This window comes from Larus michahellis, chromosome W (assembly GCF_964199755.1).
Source record: "Larus michahellis chromosome W, bLarMic1.1, whole genome shotgun sequence".
NCBI classification, from domain to species: domain Eukaryota; kingdom Metazoa; phylum Chordata; class Aves; order Charadriiformes; family Laridae; genus Larus; species Larus michahellis.
In genome coordinates, this window is record NC_133929.1 from 4,832,654 (window position 1) to 4,852,013 (window position 19,360).

A 19,360-nucleotide genomic window follows, 5' to 3' on the forward strand; every position below is an offset into this window, starting at 1 on the left:
AGCAAGCGTCCCCGATCAAGGGGAGATCCTGGCATGCAGCCCGCTGCCGTGCAGGAGAGCTCAAAGTGCAGATTTATTTTTTTTTTTACAGATGCACAAGTACAGTGGACAGTGCAGGGGTACTTCTTGAGAAAGCATCCAAATTCCTTGTTGATGGTATGATTCCATAGCGATATGTGTGCTTAAGGCCTTTTGCCTGGCTAGGAGACTGCAGCTGATTCTAGTGGGAGATAGTGTGGTCACAGGACACACATCTGGCTAGGCTACAGTATTATTACCTCTTTGAGCACAAAGCCATCTGCCTGTGGGAGACTCGAGCTATTATTTCACTCTTTTCTGCTCAAAAGGGCAAAATGTATGAATTTGCCTTTGTTTGTCTTTGCTACAAGCAAATAGTGCAACGTGTTTTATTGGTGGAGGTGGGTTAAATATAAACTGTAGAAAACCAGCAAACATCTTTGGGGATTGGAGGAAAATGCTAAACTTAATTATTTTAATGTTCATGGATTCATTAGCAACAGCCACTACTGTTAAAAACTTCTGGGATTCCAAAGGATAAAAGGCCCTTACTTTTCATATTTAATTCAAATTAAGTTAGGATCAAAAGATGCTTTAGAATTTTAACTGAATCATAGAATCACTTAGGTTGCAAAAGACCTTTAAGATCGAGTCCAACCATTAACCTAGCACTGCCAAGTCCACTGCTAAACCATGTCCCTCAGCACGGTGTCTACACGTCTTTTAAATACCTCCCGGGATGGTGACTTAACCACTTCCCTAGGCAGCCTGTTCCAATGCTTGATAACCCTTTCAGTGAAGAAATAATTCCTAATATCCAGTCTAAACCTCTCCTGGTGCAACTTGAGGCCATTTCCTCTCATCCACTTGTTATTTGAGAGAAGAGACTGACCCCCCACCTCGCTACAACCTCCTTTTATGTAGTTGCAGAGAGCGATGAGGTCTCCCCTCAGCCTCCTTTTCTCCAGGCTGAACAACCCCAGTTCTCTCAGCCGCTCCTCATAAGACTTATTCTCCAGACCCCTCACCAGCTTTGTAGCCCTTCTCTGGACACGCTCCAGCACCTCAATGTCTTTTTTGTAGTGAGGGGCCCAAAACTGGACACAGTATTCCAGGTGGGGCCTCACCAGTGCTGAGTACAGAGGCACGATCACTTCCCTAGTCCTACTCACCACACTGTTCCTGATGCAGACCAGGATGCTGTTGGCCTTCTTGGCCACCTGGGCACACTGCTGGCTCATATTCAGCTGGCTGTCCACCAACACCCCCAGGTCCTTTTCTGTCACTCTTCCCCAAGCTTGTAGCACTGCATGGGGTTGTTGTGGCCCAAGTGCAGGACCCAGCACTTGTCCATGTTGAACCTCATACCATTGGCCTCAGCCCATTGATCCAGCCTGTCCAGATCTCTCTGTAAAGCCTTTCTACCCTCAAGCAGATCAACACTCCTGCCCAACTTGGTGTCGTCTGCAAACTTACTGAGGGTGCACTTGATCTCTTCATCCAGATCACTGATAAAGATATTAAACAGAACCAGCCCCAATACTGAGCCCTGAGGGACACCACTTGTGACTGGCCACCAACTGGATTTAACTCCATTCACCACCACTCTCTGGGCCTGGCCCTCCAGCCAGTTTTTTACCCAGCGAAGAGTACACCTGTCCAGGCCATGAGCAGCCAGTTTCTGATTCCCACAGAATCCTGTGGGAAATGATGTCAAAGGCTTTACTGAAGTCCAGGTCAACAACATCTACAGCCTTTCCCTCATCCACAAAGCGAGTAACCTTGTCATAGAAGGAGATCAGGTTAGTCAAGCAGGACCTGCCTTTCATGAACCCAGGCTGACTGGGCCTGATCACCTGTTTGTCCTACATGTGCCATGTGATGGCACTCAAGATGATCTGCTCCATAACCTTTCCCGGCACCAAGGTCAGACTGACAGTCCTGTAGTTCCCCAGGTCCTCCTTCCGGGCCTTCTTGTGGATGGGTGTCACGTTTGCTAACCTCCAGTCTACTGGGACCTCCCTGGTTAGCCAGGACTGCTGGTAAATGATGGGAAGTGGCTTGGTGAGTGCTTCCGCCAGCTCCCTCAGTACCCTTGGGTGGATCCCATCTGGCCCCATAGACTTGTGTGCGTCTAAGTGGTGTAGCAGATCGCTAACCATTTCTCCTTGGATTATGGGGGCTTTTATTCTGCTCCCTGTCTACATCTTCCAGCTCAGGGGGCTGGGGACCCCAAGAACTACTGGTCTTACTATTAAACACTGAGGCAAAGAAGGCATTAAGTACCTCAGCCTTTTTCTCATCCTTGGTCACTATGTTTCCCCCCGCATCCAATAAAGGATGGAGATTCTCCTTAGCCCTCCTTTTGTTGTGAATGTATTTATAGAAACAGTTTTTATTTTCTTTTACAACAGTAGCCAGATTAAGTTCTAGTTGGGCTTTGACCCTTATAATTTTCTCCCTGCATAACCTCATGACATCCTTGTAGTCCTCCTGAGTTTCCTGCCTCTTCTTCCAAAGGTCGTAATCTCTCTTTTTTTCCCTGAGTTTCAGCCAAAGCTCTCTGTTCAGCCAGGCCGGTCTTCTTTCCAGCCGGCTCGTCTTTTGGCACATGGGACGACCTGCTCCCATACCTTTAAGATTTCCTTCTTGAAGAATGTCCAGCCTTTCTGGACTCCTTTGCCCTTCAGGACTGCCTCCCAAGGGACTCTGTCAACCAGGCCCCTAAACAGGCCAACGTCTGACCTCCGGAAGTCCGAGGTAGCAGTTCTGCTGACCCCCTCCTTACTTCCCTGAGAATCAAAAACTCTATCATTTCATGATTGCTGTGCCCAAGACAGCCTCCACCTGTCACATCCCCCACAAGTCCTTCTCTGTTTGCAAACAACAGGTCTAGTAGGGTGCCTTCCCTAGTTGGCTCCCTCACCAGCTGTGTCAGGAACCTCCTAGACTGTTCCCTCTCAGCTGTATTATATTTCCAGCAGACATCTGGTAAGTTGAAGTCCCCCAGGAGAACAAGGGCTAGCGATCGTCAGACTTTTCCCAGCTGCTTGTAGAATATTTCATCTGCCTCTTCATCCTTGTTGGGTGGTCTATAACAGACTCCCACCATGATATCTGCCTCGTTGACCCTTCCCCTGATTCTTACCCATAAACACTTGACCCTTTCATCACCATTGTGAAGCTCTAGACAGTCAAAACACTCCCTAACACACAGGGCTACCCCACCTCCTCTCCTTCCTTGCCTGTCCCTTCTGAAGAGTTTATAGCCGTCCATTGCAGAACTCCAGTTGTGAGAGTCATCCCACCATGTTTCTGTGATGGCAACTATATCATAGTTTTCCTGCTGCACAATGGCTTCATGCTCTTCCTGTTTGTTGCCCATGCTGCGTGCATTAGTGTATAAGCACTTCAGTTGGGCTACTGATCCCACCACCTTCTTTGGGGGAGAAGCCCTAATGTCTACGTGACCGTTCTCAGGTGTTTCTGTGGTTTCTAACACATCAACAGCCCTTGTGTCTTTTCTCCATCCCCTACCTCCCCTGAGATGGCAGACCAAAGGCTCTTGCTAGCACACCGTCCCTGAAACATCGGTGTGCCGCCCCCAGGCTTATCTCTAGTGAGTCTGGTGTTATCCCTTTCCCCTTTCCAATCTAGTTTAAAGTTCTTTCAATGAGCCCTGCTAACTCCCATGCAAAGATCCTATTCCCCCTTTGAGAGGGGTGTACCTCATCAGTCGCCAGCAGGCCTGGTGGCATGTAGAGTGACCCATGATCAAAATCCCCAAAATTCTGCTGGTGACACCAGGCTCGGAGCCAGGTATTGATCTGCTGGCTCTTCCTGTTCCTTCCCTCATCATTCCCTGCAACTAGAAGGATAGAGGAGAACGCTACTTGTGCTCCTGAGCCCTTAACCAGTTGTCCCAAGGCCCAGAAGTCTCTCTTGATTGCCCTTGGATGACTTCTTGCAACTTCATTGCTGCCTACCTGAAAAATCAATAATGGACAACAATCCGAGGGCTGTACCAGGGTAGGAAGCTTTCTCTTCACGTCTTTAACCTGGGTCCCAGGGAGGCAGCAGACTTCCCTAAGAAGTGGGTCTGGTCGGCATATCCGGCCCTCTGTTCCCCTCAGGAGAGAGTCTCCTATGACAGTGACCTGTCTTCTTTTCTTTATGGAAGTGGATTCTCTTAGAACAATTTGTTGTAAGAGAATGCTGTTTTCATGGTTATTTATCTATCTTGTAGTAAAGCAGCTAGTAGATGCAGGGGAAGGAGAGAGAGTGTGTGGGGAGAAGGGACTTTATTAACTCTGCCCATTTTGGTGAAGCATATAAGATAAAATGTATAATATAGGAAGAAAGCATATTTAAAATTTCCAAGTTAACTTCATAGAGAAAAGTGGGACCTGCTTACTGAAATTTTTTGCGCAGCTTCCATCTGATTGCTATCTCTGCCAGTTCTTCAGTAACTGAGAGTTTTTCAGATTGCGTTTTATAGTCTTCCCTATGAGAAAAGAATACACTGTTGCAAGAGCAAGGTGAATTTTGGCAGGGTAAGCTGGCTTCCATTAAATCAAATTAAAAATACTTATCTGATCATCATATCTCTTTGCGTTTCAGTACTAAGCATGAGTGTTTGTCTCTTATCAAGCCATAAAAAAAACACCCTCAAAGACAAGTGTTAGACAAGTCTAATGGACAAAATACAGAAACTGTGTTGTTAAAGAAAATCTTTGCTTTCTGCTTGTGTTAGAAGTGAGGTTAAAGATGCTGATCTGAAATAAGTATGAGTTTTATTTGAGCCTTGAATATTGAATCATTAGTGTAAAGTCTTAAAAGTCTGGGGATCAGTCTTTGTAGCTGGGAAGGGTAAAGAAAAAGATGGTATTCTGAAAAAGCTTGAATATTGTTTTTCTCTGAAAATATGTTTAACTCTGTTGTTTACAGTTTTTTCCTTCTGTTTTTGCTTTGGGGATGAGTGTTTGTGATTGGCTTGGCTTTGTTTTTTTCCTGGACAAATGGGAGTATGTGTAGAAGCAAGAAACACTAGTTGAAACCTTAGCAAACTGATGAAAAATGTATTGTCTGAAGTGTAGTGCTGAAGTAATTGTTTTGTTCTTCAGCTTCTATGTTTTATTATATTTTTCTTATTTTTTTGCTCAATATATTTTGAACAATAGAGTTTAAATACCTAAAATAAAATGTCAATTAAATCAGTGTGAGGATGTAGACATATACAGTTCCCTGAATCAGTTTTTCTGGGGGTTTTTTTTGTTGTTGCTTTTTGTTTTGTAAGACACCCAGATTTGCTGACTTGTGGAGCATACTGACTTTGTTTTACTGTGAATTTAATTGAGAGTAAAGGAGAAGGGATTGGAAGAGCAGCTTAAAATGTCCATGTATTTACAATATGTAGTAAGGAATTTACAGCATATTTACAATATGCTGTTAGGAATTTGTGTTTCATCTTGTCATATTGAATAATTAGACTTGCCTTTGAAGTTATTTAATAATTGAAACTTAAACTGCATTTAAGACTGCCATTTGAGATTGGCCTTTTGATAATCTGCTCTCAAGAGCTTCATTTGGAAGCCAAACAAGTACATTATGATAAATGGGATATTGATGGGTTCTATTCCCAGATTCTCATCATGCTGCTGGATTTACAATGCCCAGGATTTTTTTTACTGGCAGGGAAAATTTTGCAGACACGGTCTTAATTACAATAAATACAAGTCATTACCTTGAGCACACCTTTTTTTAAAAAAAAAATCATTAGATCTCTGTAAATTTTCAAAGAAAATATTTGGTAGATTTTATCTAATGTCTAAAATTACATTTGTTTAACATCAGTGAGTATCAAGTTACATCATCAGCTTCTCAATTGTCTTTCTATTTGTTAGATTTAAGCATAATTTTTTTCATCTGCAGTTTGAGAAATGCTATCAAAATGTAATGTTTATACTGAATCGAACACAGATTTACACTTTACACTGCAAGAGTTAAATATATATGTTGAGGGTTTCATTACAAATAGAACCATTTGAGGTACTTAATATGTATTTGATTCATGCAGTTAATCCCAGTTGTGTAATTCACAATGCTAATTCACAGCTAAATTATTTTTTACTTTCATTGTGGCATTTCTAATTGCAGTGCAATGATTTGTTGTGTTGTACTATTTAAAAACAAACTGAAGCTTGTAGTCTCCATGTTTCTTGTATCCAAGATCTGTTTATATTAGCTACTTATTTTAAGATTAAGAATATGACATATTCATTTTGAAAAGAGTACAAGTGAAAACACTGGAAAATGCTTGCAAGTACACCTTTTATTTTATGTGAAAACACCCTGAAAAATGCACAGCTCTTGTTTTTATGGTGGATACTCTAGAATAACTGTAATTTCATAATAAAGATAAATAAATCAGAGTACTTACTAGCATGTGTGTTTTGGGGCAGGAGTGAAAGTAGTTTCTGTATTTGAGGTTTCCACAATCTATTTACTATCAGTTGCTCGTAACTGAAATTTTCAAGATTTCAATCTCTCACTTGAAGTAGTTGCATAAGGTGCAATGGGTGGGGGGGAAGTTTGGCTACCTTAGAGGATAGAATTGAGAACAGTTTTGTGGGTTTTTTTCCTCTGTCTTATTTTTAACATGTATATATGTAAACTTGTGTATACTCCCATCAAAATGATTACAGAAAGATAAGTAATAACCCCTGTGTCACAGTACTAACATGATAAACTTTGTTTTTACTTTTGTTGGTTCAGTTGAAAGTTACCATTTCAAATACAGGCCAAGGGACTAATTCATAGTAGGGGCTGAAAGTAATGGTGCCTGTTTGCATGTGCTCTCTGCTTTCTTTGCACTTGCACAAGTGCTGGTGTAATTCTGCCATTTTAACTCCCAAGGTCTTACAGAAAATCACTGGTTTTCTGCAAGTTTGGTTCCTAAAATGGCAGGGTTAAATAAATTCTAGACCTAGCCAGGCTGAAAGAATGAGGGTTAGGACTGCCCTTGGCAATGACAACTGACTCTTATCTTGTGTCAACTTGTTGCCAATCCTGATTTAGGATCCTGCTGACTATGCCAATTTGTCAAAAATGGGTGATTTAGACCGCTGTCAAAGGTATCAGCAGAAGTGGTTTTATTGAAATATGATGTTGTAAAAGTGCGACTTAACAAAGTTCAATGGCAAGGTTCACTCTATTACTGTACTGCACAAAGGATATAACAATGATTCAAAGTTACCAAGACGGAATCAAAATTACCAAGACAAAATCTTAGTGCACTATAATACAAGGTTATGCGTGATATCGGTCACTTACCAAAGATCTGCAGTTGGTAAAAGGTCTCTCTGCCTTGAGGAGCAACCTTGAGAGGCATCCCAGCTCAAGGGGAGATCACCACCATGCAGCCAAGCTGCCTAGCAGGGAGAGCTTGAAGAAGGCTCACTTAGGCTGTCATATTTATGGGATAAAGTGGTTGGCTCATAGTCAAATCACATGTGATGGAAAAGGTATGCATGAGACTCCTTGAACCTACAAGTTTCTTTGTTCCTTGATAAATGAGTCTTGGAAAAGCCACCTGCTATTCATCTGTTGATCTCATGATTGGTGACCCAAGCCCATATGCATCGATGCTCACTGTGTCATTCTGCTCCTTTGTGGGTTTTCAGAGAACAGATTGAGGAGTTCTTGGCCTAGCTACGACTCGGGCCTTTACCTCCTTTGGAGTCTGTACCAAACTAGTGCTAGTTTGGTCAAGGGGTCGAGCGCATCCATCACACAACTATAATGGGAAGCCATAATAATTAATTTATTTAGATATGGCCCTTAACCAGTGCTATCTGCTTTTTTGTCCTGCTTAGTCTTAATGACTTTTTAAAAGATTTTATCTTCTTTATTGCTATGTTTAAGATTCTGCACATCACTTTTAACTGTCCAGGTAATTGGCTATGAAGAGGAAACAGAGGAACTAACAATACAGAGTTAGAAAAAGTGTGAATCTCAAAATTAGGGCTATAGCTATGCTTTTTCCTTTTCGATTTTTCTTTACATAGCTCTTGTTCATTAAAAGAAGATAAATCAAAAGCCTTGCACTATATTATAGATGCAATTTTGAATGAGAAGAAGAAACAAATTAGAAATGTGGTTGTAATAACATAGGCAATTAAATTGTATTTAGACAGCGTGCACTAGTATTGTAGTTTTTCAGTATGAAAGAGTGAAAATATTTAATGATTTGCTGTACATGTATGATTTTGCAATCTGTTTGACCATGGGCAGAGTAATTGTGGTTTTCAGTTACCACCTAAATTTTTAATTAGATTATTTAGTATTTTCAGGAAATATTAATAGTTGTTAAAATATCTTAGGGTTTGACCTTCATTTGAGATTAAATTTAACCTAATATTTATCTTCATTGTCATTTCTTTAAGGCCCTATTGAATTTGAAGAATGTAACACATCCAGTGCAGTTGAAGGTGAGTTGTTGTAGCATAGTTATTTACCTGACAATCCTGTGGATAGAACCTGAAACTGAGGAGACAAGGATATTCTTGTTTTTACAGGACCAAGATCCTACTTTTTAGGAGAAACAGGGGCTTGCAGCTAACGGGAAAATGCAGGGAAATAAGAACAGGGTGTTGAACTGCAGTAGCTGAGAGAGGCAGGGTTCAGTTTCTGATCCCAGTGCATTGGCTATTCAGGATCAGCTGGAACAATAGCTCCTGTTGAGTTTCTGTGAGCAGAGTCCCTTGCCTCAAAACTAGCAGTACACCCATCTTCTATAAACAGTGACAGTCTAGCATAACCAGCTTGGAGAGTTGGATGTACAATGCAGATCAGTTTTATAAAGACTTATGTTATTAATGTATTGCTTGAACCATATTTTAATTTTGTTTTGTATGAAGCTGATGTTGTTTAGCCTCAGTAGGCAGTTAAGCCCCACACAGTCACTTCCTCACTCCCCTCACAGTGGGATGGGGAAGAGAATCGGAAGGGTAAAAGTGAGAAAACTCGTGGGTTGAGATAAAGACGGTTTAATAAGTAAAGCAAAAGCCGTGCACGCAAGCAAAGCAAAACAAGGCATTCATTCCCTGCTTCCCATCGGCAGGCAGGTGTTCAGCCATCTCCAGGGAAGCAGGGCTCCATCACGCATAACAGTGACTTGGGAAGACAAACGCCATCGCTCCGAACGTCCCCCCTTCCTTCTCCTTCCCCCAGCTTTATATGCTGAGCATGACGTCATATGGTCTGGAATATCCCTTTGGTCAGTTGGGGTCAGCTGTCCTGGCTGTGTCCCCTCCCAACCTCTTGTGCACCCCCAGCCTGCTCGCTGGTGGGGTGGGGTGAGCAGCAGCAAAGGCCTTGACTCTGTGTAAGTGCTGCTCAGCAGTAGCTAAAACATCCCTGTGTTATCAATGCTGTTTCCAGCACAAATCCAAAACATTGCCCCATACTAGCGGCTGTGAAGAAATTTCATAGAATCGTATAATGTTTTGAGTTGGAAGGGACTGTAAAGATCATCTAGCTCAAACCCCTCTGCCATGGATGGGGACACCACCCACTGGACCAGGTTGCTCAAAGCCCCGTCCAACCTGGCCCTGAACGCCTCCAGGGATGAGGCATCCACAGCTTCTCTGGGCAACCTGGGCCCGGGGCTCACCACCCTCACAGCAAAGAATTTCTTCCTAATATCTAATCTAAATCTCCCCTCTTTCAGTTTGAAACCGTTACCCCATCTCCTATTGCTCCACTCCCTCATAAAGAGTCTCTCCCTATCTTTCCTGTAGGCCCCCTTAAGGTACTGGAAGGCTGCTATAAGGTCTCCCCGGAGCCTTCTCTTCTCCAGGCTGAACAACCCCAACTCTCTCAGCCTGTCCTCATAGGAGAGCTGCTCCAGCCCTCTGATCATCTTTGTGGCCCTCCTCTGGACCCGCTCCAACAGGTCCATGTCCTTCTAATGTTGGGGGCTCCAGAGCTGGACACAGTATTCCAGGTGGGATCTCACCGGAGCAGAGTAGAGGGGCAGAATCACCTCCCTTGTCCTGCTGGCCACGCTTCTTTTGATGCAGCCCAGGATGTGGTTGGCTTTCTGGGCTGCGAGCGCACATTGCCAGCTCATGTTGTGTTTAATTTAATTCCGTCCCAGCCAAAACCAGCACACTGTGTTACTGAACAACATATTGGAATAACGTTCCCTTCGTTTGTTCTTGTGTTCCCTTAGTTTGGTTCCATACCTACCTCCACCTTTAGATTTTTGTATCATTTGTCATGGCAGCATTTAAAAAGTATTGTCATTGATATGCACCAGTGTTTGACATTGCTAAATATATATTCATCTCTTTGATCTTTAAATGAAAAATGTTTGTTTCATAGGGATAAAACCACGGAAGAGGAAGACTTTTGGTTTATCAGGAATAATGAAAAAAGAAAAAGATACTGAATCTGTGTAAGTATATTTCCAGCTTGAAGTCTTGTCTTATATGAAAACTAGGAAATGCATGGAGATAAACATTAGCTGATGTTTAACAAAAAAATGTTTTTTTAACAGAAGTTTAGAGGAATGATATGAATATGAAAACATCACAGCTATTTAAGATTTCTGTAACTAAGAATTTTAAAGAAATAATATAAATTTGTTCATAGTAGTCTACTCATGTTTCATTCTTTCCTCTGCATAAGGTAAGTAGTTCTCTCTTGTTTTACATTTGAACATTGTAGATAATGTGATTCTCATGTGTACCCCTAATTATATAGTAGCTCTGTATGTGGAAAAAACACTGTATATCTGTGTTTGCAGAATTGAAGCTTCAGTTATTTTGTTACAAAAACTTTTATGTACTGTATAGAAGGACAGAAAAATTTTTGATTTTTTTTTTCAGTAAATCGTGTGCACATTCATTTCTGAAAGACCATCATTCTAAATCATGATTGATGTCCCAGCTATACCCTTTGTCATATTCACTGCATGCTCTCTGTCTTAGATGGATTGGTAGCATTCTATGTATTAGTAATTATGGTTATATATTTCAATGTATTTTGTTCATAATTTCTAGATGCATTTTCTCAGTAGAAGTATTTGATTTAACAGAAAATAGCTTTCAATTTAACAGGAACTTAGCAATATACAAACATTATCAGTGGCAACATCTTTTCGCATTCTTTTTTAAATTAATTTTTTAACCAGCCTTGTTTTTTTTAATATAGTGCTGAAAAATTAATGACCTTAGAACTGCAGATGCTAATTATTTGCACATACAAAGTGCCTTATAGCTATTTTTCTTTTGGTGTTTGATTTTAATAGTGATATGCTTCTAAAAAATGCTTTTTCTTCTCTCTGTCATGATGCCATTAGGGTTCCAAGGTGTTATTTTTTGAAGTAATTTCTCTCTATTTCTGTTCTTTCTGTGATTTAATCTTTCCCCCACCCTCTCTTCTGTACTTTATTATGCTGAAGTAAATGGTGAGAGAAATGTTGTATATCGTGTGATTTTGGTGAGCAGTAATCTGAGAATTCAGTAATCTGAATTCAGAATTTAGTGATCTGAGAATTCAGCAGTAATTCTGTTAGAAAGAAATATTTATTCTGATGATGACTTAGTTTAAAATATTTAAAATAAAATGTTATGAATATTTGACGATATTAGTATATTAAATAGTTTTGGTCCCCTTTTAAAAGTAATCCATTCTCTCTGGAAAGTTATTTACTACAATTTTTTGTGATGCAAAAATGTTGCAGTATCAAATAGCTGCAAAAAAGTATGTTCGATCATTTGCCTTTTGTTTCTTGCATTTACTTAATAGCAAAGTAGTGATTTTGATAGTACTGAGTACTGTTGTATGAATGAGTTCTGTAGCTGTCAGCTTTTCTTGTCCAACAAAAAAATTATTTTGCTACCTTATGCTTTTAGCCTGCTTGCAAACCAGGCATCTCCTTCTATCCATTCTTTGGCAGATGATGAAATGTAATCTGCCCCAGCAAAGATTCATGGCTCTTCATAGTAGTTTTCTGGAGACAATAAAGGCCAGTAAGCTCCAAATTAACTCTTCCCAGGTGTATCACTCACTGTATCCTTACTTAGAGATGATGTTTTTCCTTGACCTGTAACAGAAAGAAAATTTTCTCAGGCACTGAGGGCTGAAAACTGGCTTCTATACTATGTGAAACAATTTGCACCTTTGTATGTTTGTCCACTGGATCTGAATACTTTTCCAAATGCTGTCTTTTTCCAAAGACATTTTATTTAATGTTGAAAGCTAATATGGATGTGTCTCTTTCTAGAAGAAATTTTGTTTTTCATAGCACAATGATGTCATATATATGACATATATAAAATATAAATCAGCTCAGCCACTCTGAAATGGGAAAATAATTTAACTTGCTTTCAACAAGTTGGACTGAAAATTAATTTATATTGTATTATTTGTTTCTACATTTATACACAATACAAAAATGAATAGATGCTCAGGTCAGAAAGAATGAAGTATGACAGCATTCTCCTGGAGAAGCTGGCTGCTCATGGCTTAGATGGGCATATACGGGTAAAAAACTGGCTGGAGGGCTGGGCCCAAAGAGTTGTTTTGAATGGAGTTAAACCCAGTTGTCGGCCGGTCACAAGTGGTGTTCCCCAGGGCTCGGTATTGGGGCCAGTTCTTTTTAATATCTTTATCAATGATCTGGACAAGGGGACTGAGTGCATCGTCAGGAAGTTTGCAGACGACACCAAGTTGGGTGGGAGTGTCGACCTGCTTGAGGGTAGAAAGGCTCTGCCGAGGGATCTGGAGAGGCTGGATCAATGGGCTGAGGCCAATGGTATGAGGTTCAACAAGACCAAGTGCCAGGTCCTGCCTTTGGGCCACAACAACCCCATGCAGCGTTACAAGCTTGGGGAAGAGTGGCTGGAGAGGCTGCCTGGCAGAAAACCATCTGGGGGTGTTGGTGGAAAGCCAGCTGAATATGAGCCAGCAGTGTGCCCAGGTGGCCAAGAAGGCCAACAGCATCCTGGTCTGCATCAGGAACAGTGTGGTGAGTAGGACTAGGGAAGCGATCGTGCCTCTGTACTCAGCACTGGTGAGGCCCCACCTGGAATACTGTGTCCAGTTTTGGGCCCCTCACTACAAAAAAGACATTGAGGTGCTGGAGCGTGTCCAGAGAAGGGCTACAAAGCTGGTGAGGGGTCTGGAGAATAAGTCTTATGAGGAGCGGCTGAGGGAGCTGGGGTTGTTTAGCCTGGAGAAAAGGAGGCTGAGGGGAGACCTCATTTCTCTCTACATCTACCTGAAAGGAGGTTGTAGAGAGGTGGGGGGTCTGTCTCTTCTCCCAAGTAACAAGTGATAGGACCTTGTTCTCCCAGGTGGAAGACCTCCTACAGCAGACCGCTGAGCTGCAGGAGGCAGTGAGGAGGCTGCGTAGCATCAGGGAGGCTGAGAAGGAGATAGATAGTTGGTTCCAAGCGCAGTCTGCAGCGGACACACAGCCCATGGCCAAACAGTCAAAAACTGCCCCACTAGGACACACAGAAGGGAGTGGGGCCAGTAACACAGAAAAATGGAAGCTTGTGACTGCAAGGACCAGCAGGAGGAAGAGACTTCCCTCAAAAGCTGAGGTACCCTTGCAGAACCGCTTCACTGCTCTGCTGAGTGAAGAGGAAAGACCTGTCACATCAGGAGAGGCACTGGAGCTGAGTAAGGCAGCCTGATCTGCTCCCCGTACAACAACCAGTCCAATTAAGAAAAGGCGACAGGTGATAGTAGTAGGTGACTCCCTTCTGAGAGATACAGAGGCACCCATTTGCTGACCTGATGCACTCTCTAGGGAAGCGTGCTGCTTACCAGGGGCTCATATCAGGGATGACACCGAGAGACTACCAAGCCTTGATCAGTCCACTGACTATTATCTGCTGCTGCTGTTTCATGTGGGCACCAGTGATGCAGCCAGGAGCAGTCTGAGGAATATCAAGAAGGATTACAGAGCCCTGGGAGCAGTGGTCAGGGACTCTGAGGCATAGGTAGTTTTTTCATCAATCCTCCCGGTCAAAGGGAAAGGGGGTTGAAAGGGCCAGGTTAATCTGGCAAATCAACAAATGGCTACAGAACTGGTGCCACAGCCAGGGGTTTGGCTACTTAGACCATGCGACTTGCTTTGAGAAACCTGGTCTACTAAGGCCTGATGGGGTCTACTTGTCAGAGAAGGGGAAGAGTATCTTCGGTCAGAGGCTTGCCAAGCTCGTGAAGAGGGCTTTAAACTAGAGTTGCCAGGGGAGGGGAACATCAATCCATCCCACTCCTACCAGTATGATACCAGTGCCAGTAACAGATGCCCGGAGCCTGGAGAAGGGTCACAGGTCAACAGGAGAGCACCTGGAGTGCAGCACAAAGGAATTCCAGCCACTCCAGCCAGTAAGTCAGCTTCATCAGGGGCCCAACTTAAACGCCTCTATGCAAACACACGTAGCATGGGGAATAAACAGGAAGAATTAGAGACATGCGCACACCTGCAGGGCGATGATCTTATTGGCATCATGGAGACATGGTGGGATGGCTCCTATGACTGGAGTGTTGGAATAGAAGGACACAGGCTCTTCAGGAAGGACAGGCAAGTAAGTGTTGCTCTCTGTGTCAATGACCATCTGGAGTGCATGGAGCTCTGCCTGGGGATGGATGAGGAGCTGACTGAGAGTTTATGGGTCAAGATTAAAGGGAGGGCAGGGACAGGTGATGTTATAGTGGGGGTCTGCTACAGGCCACTCGACCAGGAAGACCGAGCAGATGAGATCCTCTATAGACAGATGGGAGCAGCCTCACGTTCACAGGCCCTGGTCCTCATAGGGGACTTCAACCACACCAATATCTGTTGAAGGGACAACACAGCAGGGCACAAGCAATCCAGGAGGTTCCTGGAATGTGTCGATGATAACTTCCTTCTCCAACTGATAGAGGAGCCCACGAGGAGAGGTGCCATGCTGGACCTTGTTCTCACCAACAAGGAGGGGCTGGTGGGGAATGTGAAGCTCAAGGGCAGCCTTGGCTGCAGTGATCATGAGATGGTGGAGTTCAAGATCCTTAGGAAGGTGAGGAAGGCGCACAGCAAGCTCACTACCCTGGACTTCAGGAGAGCAGACTTTGGCCTCTCGAGGGATCTGCTTGATGGAGTACCATGGGATAAAGCCCTGGAGGGAAGAGGGACCCAAGCAAGCTGGCTAATATTCAAGGACTACCTCCTCCAAGCTCAGGAGTGATGTATCCCAAGAAAGAACAAGTCAGGCAAAAACACCAGGAGGACTGCATGGATGAATGAGTAGCTCATGGACAATCTCAAACAGAAAAAGGAAGCCTACAGAGGGTGGAAGCAAGGACAGGTAGCCTGGGAGGAATAGAGAGAAACTGTCCAAGCAGCCAGGGATCAGGTTAGGAAAGCTAAAGCCCTGATAGAGTTAAATCTGGCCAGGGACATCAAATTTGGTGGCCTTCTACAATGGTGTTACAGCATCGTTGGATAAGGGGAGAGCAACTGATGTCATCTACATGGACTTCGAAGTGGTCTTCAGGGACAAGGTAACAGAACAGAGCTGGCAGATCTTCAAGGATGCTTTCCATAGAGCACAAGAGCTCTCTCGATCCCCAGGTGTAAGAAATCAAGCAAGAAAGGAAAGAGACCAGCATGGCTGAGCTGGGACCTGCTGGCCAAACTAAAAGGCAAGAAGGAACTGCACAGGCAGTTCAAGCAGCATCAGGTGTTCTGGGAAGAGTATAGGGATGCTGCCTGGTTATGTAGGGATGAGGTCAGGAAGGCCAAGGCGCGGCTGGAGCTGAACTTGGCAAGGGATGCTAAGAATAACAAGAAGGGCTTCTACAGGGATGTCAGCCAGAAAAGGAAGGTCAAAGAAAGCGTACCCTCCCTGGTGACCAAGAATGGCAAACTGGTAACAACAGACGAGGAGAAGGCTGAGGTTCTGAATGATTTTTTTGCCTTGGTCTTTACTGCCAGCCTCTCTCCTCACACTTCCCGGGTTGAAGGACGGCAAGAAGGGGACCTGGGGGACAAAGTCCCTCCCACTGTAAGTGAAAACGATGTTCATGACCACCTGAGGAACCTGAACATACACAAGTCTATGGGACCTGATGAGATGCACCCCAGAGTCCTGAGGGAATTGGCTGATGTAGTTGCCAAGCCACTCTCCATGATATTTGAAAAGTCGTGGCAGTCAGGTGAAGTCCCTGGTGACTGGAAAAGGGAAACATCGCACCCATTTTTTAAAAAGGGTAGAAAGGAGGACCCTGGGAACTACCGCCCTGTCAGCCTCACCTCTGTGCCTGGGAAGATCATGGAACAGATCCTCCTAGAAGCTAAGCTAAGGCACATGGAGGACAGGGAGGTGATTCGAGACGGCCAGCATGGCTTCACCAGGGGCAAGCCCTGTCTGACCAACCTGGTGGCCTTCTACAATGGAGTGACTGCATCAGTGGGCAAGGGGAGAGCTACGGATATCGTCTATCTGGACTTCTGCAAGGCCTTTGACATGCGCCCCACCCCACCCCCAACATCCTTCTCTCTAAGTTGGAGAGATACGGATTTGATGGGAGGACTGTTCAGTGGATAAGGAACTGGCTGGATGGTCGCATCCAGAGGGTAGTGGTCAATGGCTCAACGTCCAGATGGAGAGGGGTGACAAGTGGTGTCCCTCAGGGATCCGTACTGGGACCGCTGCTGTTCAACATCTTCATCAATGACATAGACAGTGGGATCAAGTGCCCCCTCAGCAAGCTTGCCGATGACGCTAAGATGAGTGGTGCGGTCGACATGCCAGAGGGATGGGATGTCATCCAGAGGGACCTGGACGAGCTGGAGAGGTGGGCCTGAGCAAACCTTATGAAGTTCAACAAGGCCAAGTGCAAGGTCCTACACTTGGGTCGGGACAATCCTCTAGTTGAAGATGTCCCTGCTTACTGCAGGGGGGTTGGGCTAGATGACCTTTAAAGGTCCCTTCCAACCCAACACGTTCTATGATTCTATTACTTGTGCAAAGCATTTGACACTTTCCTGCATGACATCCTTTTGTCTAAATTGGAGAGACATGGATTTGATGGGTGGACCACTCGGTAGATAAGGAACTGGCTGGATGGTTGCAATCAAAGAGTTGCGGTCAATGGCTCGATGTCCAAGTGGTAACCAGTGACGAGTGGCTTTCCTCTGGTCAGTACTGGGACTGGTGCTGATTAACATCTTTGTCAGCGACACGGACGGTGGAACTGAGTGCACCCTCAGCAAGTTTGCTGATGACACGAAGCTGTGTGGAGCAGTCAACATGCTGGAGGGAAGGGATGCCATCCAGAGGGACCTGGACAGGCTTGAGAGGTAGGCCCATGTGAACTGCATGAGGTTCAACCAGGCCAAGTGCAAGGTCCTGCACGTGGGTCACGGCAATCCCAGGCACAAATACATGTTGGGCGGAGAATGTCTTGAGAGCAGCCCTGAGGAGAAGGACTTGGGGGTGCTGGTGGACGAGAAGCTCAACATGAGCTGGCAATGTGCGCTCGCAGCCCAGAAAGCCAACCACATCCTGGGCTGCATCAAAAGAAGCGTGGCCAGCAGGACAAGGGAGGTGATTCTGCCCCTCTACTCTGCTCCGGTGAGATCCCACCTGGAATACTGTGTCCAGCTCTGGAGCCCCCAACATTAGAAGGACATGGACCTGTTGGAGTGGGTCCAGAGGAGGGCCACAAAGATGATCAGAGGGCTGGAGCAGCTCTCCTATGAGGACAGGCTGAGAGAGTTGGGGTTGTTCAGCCTGGAGAAGAGAAGGCTCCGGGGAGACCTTATAGCAGCCTTCCAGTACCTTAAGGGGGCCTACAGGAAAGATAGGGAGAGACTCTTTATGAGGGAGTGGAGCAATAGGAGATGGGGTAATGGTTTCAAACTGAAAGAGGGGAGATTTAGATTAGATATTAGGAAGAAATTCTTTGCTGTGAGGGTGGTGAGCCCCGGGCCCAGGTTGCCCAGAGAAGCTGTGGATGCCTCATCCCTGGAGGCGTTCAGGGCCAGGTTGGACGGGGCTTTGAGCAACCTGGTCCAGTGGGTGGTGTCCCCATCCATGGCAGAGGGGTTTGAGCTAGATGATCTTTACAGTCCCTTCCAACTCAAAACATTATACGATTCTATGAAATTTCTTCACAGCCGCTAGTATGGGGCAATGTTTTGGATTTGTGCTGGAAACAGCATTGATAACACAGGGATGTTTTAGCTACTGCTGAGCAGCACTTACACAGAGTCAAGGCCTTTGCTGCTGCTCACCCCACCCCACCAGCGAGCAGGCTGGGGGTGCACAAGAGGTTGGGAGGGGACACAGCCAGGACAGCTGACCCCAACTGACCAAAGGGATATTCCAGACCATATGACGTCATGCTCAGCATATAAAGCTGGGGGAAGGAGAAGGAAGGGGGGACGTTCGGAGCGATGGCGTTTGTCTTCCCAAGTCACTGTTATGCGTGATGGAGCCCTGCTTCCCTGGAGATGGCTGAACACCTGCCTGCCGATGGGAAGCAGGGAATGAATGCCTTGTTTTGCTTTGCTTGCGTGCACGGCTTTTGCTTTACTTATTAAACCGTCTTTATCTCAACCCACGAGTTTTCTCACTTTTACCCTTCCGATTCTCTTCCCCATCCCACTGTGAGGGGAGTGAGGAAGTGACTGTGTGGGGCTTAACTGCCTACTGAGGCTAAACAACATCAGCTTCATACAAAACAAAATTAAAATATGGTTCAAGCAATACATTAATAACATAAGTCTTTATAAAACTGATCTGCATTGTACATCCAACTCTCCAAGCTGGTTATGCTAGACTGTCACTGTTTATAGAAGATGGGTGTACTGCTAGTTTTGAGGCAAGGGACTCTGCTCACAGAAACTCAACAGGAGCTATTGTTCCAGCTGATCCTGAATAGCCAATGCACTGGGATCAGAAACTGAACCCTGCCTCTCTCAGCTACTGCAGTTCAACACCCTGTTCTTATTTCCCTGCATTTTCCCGTTAGCTGCAAGCCCCTGTTTCTCCTAAAAAGTAGGATCTTGGTCCTGTAAAAACAAGAATATCCTTGTCTCCTCAGTTTCAGGTTCTATCCACAGGATTGTCAGGTAAATAACTATGCTACAACAACTCACCTTCAACTGCACTGGATGTGTTACATTCTTCAAATTCAATAGGGCCTTAAAGAAATGACAATGAAGATAAATATTAGGTTAAATTTAATCTCAAATGAAGGTCAAACCCTAAGATATTTTAACAACTATTAATATTTCCTGAAAATACTAAATAATCTAATTAAAAATTTAGAT

General features: G+C 44.3%; 1 protein-coding gene across 2 annotated transcripts in view; it reads left to right on the top strand.

Annotated features, from left to right (window-relative positions):
* The window catches only part of LOC141735419 (F-BAR domain only protein 2-like), a 169,494-nt gene that overhangs the window by 76,176 nt on the left and 73,958 nt on the right, over positions 1-19,360 (top strand). For both annotated transcript variants that reach the window (XM_074568123.1, XM_074568124.1), the window contains exons 9-10: positions 8,463-8,507; positions 10,405-10,477. In XM_074568123.1, coding sequence (XP_074424224.1) covers positions 8,463-8,507; positions 10,405-10,477 — 118 coding nt within the window. The remainder of the gene's footprint in view (positions 1-8,462; positions 8,508-10,404; positions 10,478-19,360) is intronic.